General features: G+C 41.6%; 1 protein-coding gene across 1 annotated transcript in view; it reads left to right on the top strand.

Annotated features, from left to right (window-relative positions):
* The first annotated feature begins 1,142 nt into the window (after positions 1 to 1,142).
* Positions 1,143 to 10,931, top strand: part of LOC137292180 (regulator of MON1-CCZ1 complex-like) — a 32,923-nt gene continuing 23,134 nt past the window's right edge. Inside the window, exons 1-12 of the mRNA XM_067823742.1 lie at positions 1,143 to 1,212; positions 1,595 to 1,705; positions 1,871 to 1,947; positions 2,235 to 2,319; positions 2,691 to 2,753; positions 2,973 to 3,059; positions 3,597 to 3,668; positions 4,427 to 4,495; positions 6,501 to 6,604; positions 7,325 to 7,408; positions 7,714 to 7,819; positions 10,399 to 10,510. Coding sequence (XP_067679843.1) covers positions 1,595 to 1,705; positions 1,871 to 1,947; positions 2,235 to 2,319; positions 2,691 to 2,753; positions 2,973 to 3,059; positions 3,597 to 3,668; positions 4,427 to 4,495; positions 6,501 to 6,604; positions 7,325 to 7,408; positions 7,714 to 7,819; positions 10,399 to 10,510 — 970 coding nt within the window. The 5' untranslated portion in view covers positions 1,143 to 1,212. The remainder of the gene's footprint in view (positions 1,213 to 1,594; positions 1,706 to 1,870; positions 1,948 to 2,234; positions 2,320 to 2,690; positions 2,754 to 2,972; positions 3,060 to 3,596; positions 3,669 to 4,426; positions 4,496 to 6,500; positions 6,605 to 7,324; positions 7,409 to 7,713; positions 7,820 to 10,398; positions 10,511 to 10,931) is intronic.

Below are 10,931 nucleotides of genomic sequence, written 5' to 3'. Positions count from 1 at the left end.
TCAACCTGTCACGCCTCCACCAATCAAGTGCAATCAGACGGTGCGTCATGTTTTACTCACGCCATCCAATCAGTGATCAAACGATAGAATCAGGATGCGATTTGGGGATGATATCTTTCTCATCTCGCTCTGATGAATGAATGTAGCCACTTTCATTGATAACGCGGATATTTCTTGATGTGTTGATATAACTCTACATACACATCAACACGATACAAATTTTTTCAGAGGCCTTTTACAGATACAAGATCCAAAATATTATATCAAAAATATAATATATTTAATTATATCTTGGGATTCTATTTCCCAGTTGATATATAACGCTATCATATTTAAAACTTACTCCGCTTACTCAGCGTTCAGACGATGAAGGGACAAGAATTTGGGTGTGACGTCATTGGATAGAATGATGAAAGTTGATATCCATAAAGTAGGGAAATGACACCATCTGGTCAAGGGGATTTGCATTATTAAAGAATTGAGCAAAACTTAGAAAATCTTAAGGAAGTCCATAGATAAGTTTACAGGATTAAAAACACAACTTTGTTCATAGCAACAACTTGGTGTTGGCAACTTATGACAACACCACAGACGCTGATAAGTATTTAATATGCCTCTTTCAGGAAATACACTTCTAATTTATCAGTATGAAGAAGTCTTTGAACCAAGCTAGTATCCATAGAACAGGTAAAAAGAAACAAAATCATGAAAGATGTAAATGTCACTTTTAATCTTCAACTTGATCACACTTGGCTTTTCATCTGATGTCTTACAACTGTTTCTGCAAAGGACTGTTGTTAATAATTTCAACATGAGTCATATCTATAATTCCAGTATTTCTCAGATATGCACAACTTAGAAATTGCATATTTTCATTGAGAGAAAAACGCGGCCCTGTCCCGTCTCCTTATTTCATTGCAGACCTTTGGGCGTAAAAGGCGAAACGGTGATAAAAATGATGGATATGGAGAACAGGAAGATCAACCACATGATTTATTTAGTTCGTCTTAGCTTGGCAAAAAATATAGTTTGGGTTTTTTTTTAATTTGTTCCGGACCTTGATTCAAACCAGCTTTCTGTTGGCCAACATTTAAGCATGAAGGCTGTGATGTAGGCTCAACCACAGGGCGTGGAATATTTAGACACTGTTGAGAGATTTTAACAGGAAGCACGAAATTACCGCCCTTGGAAGGGGCACCTGCTGGATAAATAGTTGAGTGATGTTTCTATATTCTATCATTTTATTTGTTACAAACGACAGTAAGCGAAAACAAAATTCAACTCGAATGTTAAATCAGGCATGTGTTTACTATTGAGAAGTGAAAAGTCTCGAACATCCTGATTACGAACAACGGAACAATTATTTTAGTGACATGACCATGTCGTCTGCATTTCCTACTTAGTGAATTTACTTCAGTCGATGTTATTATGATGATTAACAGTTGCTGTGTTTTCGTTCAGTGTCGCAATAAGCTCTAGCTGTATACATTTCTACGTATGGCGAGTTGGAAATGTCCGGTAACAAGACTCGCACGACCAAGTCACCAGAAGGGGTGTGTCTCCCAGTGACAGTTGTTGATATCTATACTTGCAGATGGCGACGTCAGTCAGTGGAGAGTTTTACGTCGAGCTTTGTAAAAACCCGATTCGATTTGAGCCCATCAACAAAGCCAATAACATCTTCTTTGACGATGCCAACAAACAGGTTTTGAAATTACTGATTTCATATCTTGTTTTTGTTTTGTTTCGTTTTGTTGTAGTTTTTCAAAAAAAATTATAAATATGATCAGTCCTTATTATTACTAATGAAGTGTTTTGTTATTAGTTATAGAGAATGTTGATGAAACAATCAATACATTTTCCTGTTTAGGTATTTGCAGTTAGATCGGGTGGAGCCATGGGTGTGACTGTGAAGGGGCCAGATGAGAAATCTGCAGTGTCATTTCGGTGAGAGGTTGTCTTTAGTTGCATGTCAATGGATCTCTGTGAGGATGTTCACATTTCCTATGGTTCCTGTAGTACTTGGGATCCTTATCAAAAGGGTACTTGGTGTTGGTTAAATTAGTCATATTATTGAAATATTAGGCATTATTGAAAGTTTTATCCATGATATTATCAAATCTCCTGAATTCCTGTTAACATTTTTTTTGGTTAGAAGCTATAGATATTTAAAGGATTAAGTTTTTATCATGAAGGATGCCAAATGTTCTTTATATGTTTTGTGTGTTGCACAGAATCGAGGACAGGGGTGACGTTGTTTCAATAAAGTTTTCTCCAGACAAGAAAATCTTAGCCATCCAGAGATCTCAAAAATCAGTGGTGAGTCATAAGCAGTCAAGGTTCGCAATAGTTTAAATAGTTGATGGTGACAGTATGATTGTATTGTATGACTGTCGTAATATGAGAATAGTGTGTAGCATGTGGAAGTGAATATGTTTCACGTCACTTTTAGCTATAGCTGACCAATATCTTGGTATGGGACATCAGAACTGGGCTTCACACATTGTACCCATGTGGGGAATCAAACCAAGGTTTTTGGGGTGATGAACAAATGCTTTATGCACTAGGTTACCTCAAGGCGAGTGGTCTTGTGTGTAGGCAGGTACTGGTAACAGTGTGAAACACGCCTGAAATGGCTAAAACTAATGGCATTATGATCATCATATTTAAAATTATCTTTTTTATTTCAGGAGTTCATCAACTTCCTCAGTGACATGCCAGCAGATCAGATGGAATATTCACAGACATGCAAGGTTTGTAGAAGTCATTTTTTTAACTCCATTGTCTGATCCTTAAATCTTAAACTGACAAGGTACATAGTGGTGATCGTGCAAAAACCTCACATGACATATTTATGTGAAATTTTACCTCAACAAAAGAGCATCCTTTTTATGTTATCAGGGCATCAAAACTTTATTTATGTTATCAAGTATGATAATTCCATGTAACAATGCATTTTCTTTTTGTACCAGGGAAAGTCAACACAGATCATTGGATTCATATGGACATCTGTAAATGAGATTGCTTTCATCACAGATCATGGTATAGAACACTACCAGGTAGGTGAACAGCATAGAACACTATCAAGTAGAAACAGGGAGTAGAACACTACCAGGTAGGTGAACAGCATAGAACACTATCAAGTAGAAACAGGGAGTAGAACACTACCAGGTAGGTGAACAGCATAGGACACTATCAAGTAGAAACAGGGAGTAGAACACTGCCAGGGAGGTGAACAGCAGAGAACACGATCAATTAGGAACAGGGACTAGAACACTGCCAGGGAGGTGAACAGCATAGAACACTATCAAGTAGAAACAGCGAGTAGAACACTGCCAGGGAGGTGAACAGCTAGAGAACTACTACTGGGTAGGCAAACTGCTTCGAACACTATTTGGTAGACATACTACATCAAACACTACCAGTTTGCATGCAGTTTCTACCACAACTCACAGGCATACTACATCAAACACTTCCAGGCAGACACAGGGTATAGAACACTACCTGAAAGGCAGTAGTTGTTTTCCATACCGTGTAGAACATGCTGTCCCAGGTTATCCTTCTACTACCATCTTGGTGTACTCTCTGTGTTGTAGATAGCCCCAGAGAGGAGAAGTCTGCGCAACTTGAAGACGGTCAGTCTACAGGTCAACTGGTTTGTGTGGCTGGTAAGTGATTCTCTAAGGACAACAGCTTTTGTAGCTATGTCAGTTTCCTGTGACAAGGGCATCGCACATTATCTGTGGGCATTCAGATGTAGCTGTGTGTATGTGAAACATGGTAACACTGAGAAGTGAAAAACATGTACGTAAGCCTGTAAGACAGCTGATGCTAAGTCTAACTTAAACGTTTCCTTTCTCACTAAGTTGATATTCTGAAATGAATATGTTCAGGAGCGGTGTTCTGATAATCCCAAATAGTCGAAAATCGATCAAAAGAGGGGTTAAAAATAGCTATTAATTGATAAAATTTTATTTTCAATTAATCAGAATTTTGTTGTTTTAGTATAAAACACTTGGATAATGTAAACTAACGACTGAATTTGACAAATATACAAGTATACAATCAACAGTGTAAAGCTATGCACATTATATAATTTTAAGCTCTTTTGTTGTTTAATTACAGTTGCAGTGTCTCTCTTGCATGTGTGCATTTCATTGCATGACAGTATTAGTTATGAAAAAAAAACATTAATTAGAAAAAGTCTGGGGAAAACCCCTTAAAACTGGTGTTTGCATTAAAAATATGTATATTTCTGTTATGATCAATAATCATTCACCATAAGTCCTCCTATAGTCGTTAGTGGATTTGTTTTCCGATTCCCAACACTAATGTTCCGAGCATACTGAGATCTATGTTTATGCAGACACGACCTCTCCACCGTGTTAATGTCAGTGTGCCTCTAGTGTTTACGTGATGTTCCCAGGCAGAAACATATGTCTTGGTGCTGTCATCAGGGACGCTGGGGAATACATTGCATCCCTTCCAGTTCAGGGTGAGTCTTCATGGAGGTGTATCTTGAAGTAGAGTGTGTGTTGTTGTGTTAGCCTCATTCAGCAATACCCCTGCTACATGGGGGCTTCTTGTGAATACTCAGCTCTGAAGCAGACAATCCAGTGAGTGAGATCATGAGTAAACTACCGAAATAGACCCAGACAAATCTAGATCCTGATAGATCTGTATCCCGATAGATTTGGACCTGATAGATCTAGGATAAAACTAGACCCAGACAAATCTAGACCCTGATAGATCTGGACATCAATAGATGTAGATTCAGATAGATCTGGACCTGATACGATTGGATGTCAATACGTTTTGAGCCTTGAGCATTTTTCATACCCAGGTGTCACAGCCTATGGTACGACATTGAACCTTGGGGTGTAGCTGATATGATATATAAGTTTTGGTATTCTACTCTCAGAAGTTATTGAACAGCTCACATTGACAGAAAGAGACCCCCCCTCACGGCATTGAAATGAATAAAATTGAGTATAGAGCAGTAATTAAGTTTTTAGTTCTTGAAGGAAACTCGGCGAAGAACATTGAAGAAAGGCTTTCAGTAGTTTATGGGAAGTCTTCCCCTCCATCTGCCACCATCAAACGATGGGTCAATGAATTTAAGCATGGTAGACCCCCGTCCAGGTCGCCCAACAGCAAGCACTAGTCAGGAAAACATTGACAGAGTGCATAGACTTGTGCTGGAAACTCGTCAAATCACACTCCATGAGTTAGAGGAGACCACAGGCATTTCACACGGATCCATCGAGACAATTCTTCATGAACATCTCGTCATGTCTAAGGTGTGCGCAAGATAGGTGCCAAGAATGCTTACAGATGAAATGAAGCAAACAAGGGTCACCATAAGCAACTCCATGCTAACCAGATACAACAAGAATCCAGAAGATCTTCACTTTAGGCTAGTAACCTGTAATGGCGACAGTCTTCTGGGATAGCAAAGACGTCATCCACATAGATTACTTACCAAAAGGAAGAACAATGAATGGGGAATATTACGCTAACTTGTTGAGGCAAGTGCGACAGTCAATCAAGGAGAAGCGCACGGGCAAGATCACACGTGGTATTCTTCTACATCAAGACAATGCTCCAGTACACACCTCTCGCATTGCAGCCTCTGCTGTCCAGGCTGAGGCTTGGTTTGAGGACTAAAATAGTGTCTTCTACAGAGATGGCATCAGCGCCTGGCAGAAAAGATGGAGCAAGTGTCTTGACTCTCAAGAGGACTATGTTGAAAAATAAGTGTGGTTCATACCAATATTTTGTGTTTTTCTATGCAAGGCTCAAAACTTATTGACATCCCCTCGTAGATCTAGGATAGAACTAGAGACAAATCTAGACCCTGATAGAGGTTGACCCGATAGATCTAGACCCCAATAGATCTAGACTTTGATAGATCTTGACCCTGATAGATCTCAGATAGAACTAGACCCTGGTGGAAGAAGACCCTGATAGAAATAGGCCCTGACAGAACTAAACCCTTACAGATCTAGACCCTGGTAGATCCACACCCTGAAAGAACTAGACCTTGATAGAATTAGACGATGATAGATCAAGACCCTGTCATGACTACACTCTGATAGATTTAGACAATGTTAGAATTGGACCCTGTTATAACTAGGCCCAGATAAATCTAGACCCTATTAGAAATGTACCTTGATAATTCTGGACCCTGACAAAACAAGACAGATCTATACCCTGTTACAACTAAACCCTGACAGATATAGACTCAAGACACTTATAGAACTAGACCTTCATAGAATAATCACTGGATTGTCTGGTCCAGACTCAATTATTTACAGCTGGAATATTGGTAAGTGTAGTGTTAATGCACAAAATAGAACAAGACAACACCATCTAGTGTGTTTTGTTTGTCTGGAATCATTAGCTATAGCAGGGGTAAGTTAGATATTTGGTTATAGGCATACAAATAACTAGCTACCAATGGATAATGGAACTGTATATCTTCATTAATGTGCTTACAGCCTGGCCTGGTGAATCGCCTCCCCAAGTTCGAGGTGGACCTCCCAGTTGTGCCCAAGCCTGCCAAACTCAGCCTTCTGGAGCGTGACGTCATTGTTGCCAACATGTCAGCATACATACACTTCCTGTTACATAACTGCCAGACGAGTTGCTATTTATGTCTTATTTTTCATTGTTTACAAGCAACAATCTATCATTTAAAATAAGGGATTTTACAGATAAAAAAAACACACGAAAGGATGAATACTTCATCTCAGTAAGTTTATGTTGAGACTTCTGTCGACACTGCAGTATGTGTACTGTGTCATAATACACTGGCTAGGGTTGAATCAACTAAGTGGAGCAAGTTCCCACGCAATGAAATCTGTAAATAGTTCCCAGACTTACAAAATAGTTGCAGTCTCTGCTGATTTTGAGTATTTATGCTTCAAGAGGGGATGGGAAGAGGTCTGTCTTCAGCTAGAAATGTTTTCGTCAATCCTTATGAATGCCATATACTACAGCACTGCTTGGTCTAGGTCAGCATTGTCAAGTTTTTCAGTTGGCCAGACATCATCCACATGGGACTGCAGGCATCAAAGACAGTTGTTTGTGTTTCATACTGGTACATATCCGCTTACAGTGGTGGTTGTAGGTTGGGCTAGGTCCCCAACAACAAAGGCTGGTGAGGCTGACAATTGAACCAGGTGGTCAGACTCCGTGACATGATAGTATGTCATCATGACCTGACAGCAGGGATTGTTGTTCACACTGTCAGTCACTGGATTGCCTGTGATGTGGAAGAGTGTATGCCTGTAAAACAACCACTGTATTGTGACTGTTTCAGCTACGACTACCTGTACATTGTGGTGCTGCGTCACCAGCCCAAGGCAGCCGTGGGGGCGGAGATTGTGCTGTATCAACTGCAGAAGTAAGTCAGCCCAAAAGTATAACGTGCCTGCCTCTTGGATTTCAGTGAAAGTCCTGTAAGTACTGATGAGGATTGCTTGGTTTAAATGAGAGAATTAGCTCACTGAGTGTCGTCATCAGTGTTCATCCTGACTCAAACTGTACGCTGCTCTCAAGGTCATCATGATCTGGCTTGAATGCCGCTGATTTCTGTGTGAAACACCAGTTCTTCCATCTCATGTAAGAGATTTATTTCAGTCAGAAACATTATCATCTGTTCAAGAGCCAGGAGATGTACATGTACATAGTGTAATGATTACTTCCCAGGGAGAGCCCAGCTAAGAGGACTGAAGTGCTGCAGCTGAATATGAGCGGCCGCTTTGCCATCAACATCGTCGACAACCTCATCATGGTTCACCACCAGGCTTCCAAAGTAGGTACAACCATGTCCTTCACAGACACAACCATGTCCTTCACAGACACAACCATGTCCTTCACAGACACAACCATGTCGTACACACACACAACCATGTCCTTCACAGACACAACCATGTCCTTCACAGACACAACCATGTCCTTCACACACACAACCATGTCCTTCACACACACAACCATGTCCTTCACACACACAACCATGTCCTTCACAGACACAACCATGTCCTTCACAGACACAACCATGTCCTTCACACACACAACCATGTCCTTCACACACACAACCATGTCCTTCACAGACACAACCATGTCCTTCACAGACACAACCATGTCCTTCACAGACACAACCATGTCCTTCACAGACACAACCATGTCCTTCACACACACAACCATGTCCTTCACAGACACAACCATGTCCTTCACAGACACAACCATGTCCTTCACACACACAACCATGTCCTTCACACACACAACCATGTCCTTCACAGACACAACCATGTCCTTCACACACACAACCATGTCCTTCACAGACACAACCATGTCCTTCACAGACACAACCATGTCCTTCACAGACACAACCATGTCCTTCACACACACAACCATGTCCTTCACAGACACAACCATGTCCTTCACAGACACAACCATGTCCTTCACAGACACAACCATGTCCTTCACAGACACAACCATGTCCTTCACAGACACAACCATGTCCTACACAGACACAACCATGTCCTTCACAGACACAACCATGTCCTTCACAGACACAACCATGTCCTTCACAGACACAACCATGTCCTTCACAGACACAACCATGCCGTACACACACACACAACCATGTCCTTCACAGACACAACCATGTCCTTCACAGACACAACCATGTCCTTCACAGACACAACCATGTCCTTCACAGACACAACCATGTCCTTCACACACACAACCATGTCCTTCACAGACACAACCATGTCCTTCACACACAACCATGTCCTTCACAGACACAACCATGTCCTTCACACACACACAACCATGTCCTTCACAGACACAACCATGTCCTTCACAGACACAACCATGTCCTTCACACACACAACCATGTCCTTCACAGACACAACCATGCCGTACACAGACACAACCATGTCCTTCACAGACACAACCATGTCCTTCACAGACACAACCATGTCCTTCACACACACAACCATGTCCTTCACAGACACAACCATGCCGTACACACAGACACAACCATGTCCTTCACAGACACAACCATGTCCTTCACAGACACAACCATGTCCTTCACAGACACAACCATGCCGTACACACAGACACAACCATGTCCTTCACAGACACAACCATGTCCTTCACAGACACAACCATGTCCTTCACAGACACAACCATGCCGTACACACTCACACAACCATGTCCTTCACAGACACAACCATGTCCTTCACAGACACAACCATGTCCTACACACACACACAACCATGTCCTTCACAGACACAACCATGCCGTACACACACACACAACCATGTCCTTCACAGACACAACCATGTCCTTCACAGACACAACCATGTCCTTCACAGACACAACCATGCCGTACACACACACACAACCATGTCCTTCACAGACACAACCATGTCCTTCACAGACACAACCATGTCCTTCACAGACACAACCATGCCGTACACACACACACAACCATGTCCTTCACAGACACAACCATGTCCTTCACAGACACAACCATGCCGTACACACACGCACAACCATGTCCTTCACAGACACAACCATGTCCTTCACAGACACAACCATGCCGTACACACACACACAACCATGTCCTTCACAGACACAACCATGTCCTTCACACACACACAACCATGTCCTTCACAGACACAACCATGTCCTTCACAGACACAACCATGCCGTACACACACACACAACCATGTCCTTCACAGACACAACCATGCCGTACACACACACACAACCATGTCCTACACAGACACAACCATGCCGTACACACACACACAACCATGTCCTACACAGACACAACCATGCCGTACACACACACACAACCATGTCCTACACAGACACAACCATGCCGTACACACACACACAACCATGTCCTTCACAGACACAACCATGCCGTACACACACACACAACCATGTCCTTCACAGACACAACCATGCCGTACACACACACACAACCATGTCCTGCACAGACACAACCATGTCATACACTCACAAAACTATGTCTTACACAGATACAACCATGTCCTACACAGACACAACTATGTCCTACACAGGCACAACTATGTCCTACACAGACACAACTTTGTTCTACACAGACACAACTATGTCCTACACAGACACAACTATGTTCTACACAAACACAACTATGTCCAACACAGACACAACTATATTCTACACGGACACAACTATATTCTACACGGACACGACTATGTCCTACACAGACATGACTATGTCCTACACAGACACAACTATATCCTACACAGACACAACTATGTCATCCATACACAGACAGCATCAAGATGGTTACAGTTAATGATGTGAGAGAGTGTTGTCCTGCCGTTCCAGACATCAATGATATTTGACATCAAGATGGAGGGAGACTCTGACGGCTTCGTCAAATATCACTTCCCAGTGTTGTCTCCCCTGCCAATTAAGCCTTTCAAGCTGCTTCTTCCCTGTGAGTAAAGAATTGACTGTTTCTGAATATTTTGTTTTGATTTCGTCATATCAAAACTATTCAGCTGTGCTCAGCTGCATCAGTATGTTAAATCTGCAGATGAAACCAACAGCCCGATACTGATCCATGTGTTTACTGTTAGTGGTTTTCAATCTCAGTTAGCGTAGGTATTTTCTTGGTGTTGACGAAAACACATCCCATAATGCCCTAGTGCATTATCTGTGGATGGTTGATCTGCACAACTGGTTTTCTGTGGATCAGTACCGGCAGGTTGTCTACAAATGTTGATGGTTATTTTATGCATTTTGAACAGTGGAAGGAAGGGCAATAATTACAATATACTGTGATGTACATCAGTGTGTATGATCCTGTAAATGAACGTTGGAACATTTCTTTATATATCTCTATCTGTGAAATTTAA

This window comes from Haliotis asinina, chromosome 7, assembly GCF_037392515.1.
Source record: "Haliotis asinina isolate JCU_RB_2024 chromosome 7, JCU_Hal_asi_v2, whole genome shotgun sequence".
Classification (NCBI taxonomy): Eukaryota; Metazoa; Mollusca; class Gastropoda; order Lepetellida; family Haliotidae; genus Haliotis; species Haliotis asinina.
This window is presented reverse-complemented; position numbering and strand designations above follow the sequence as displayed.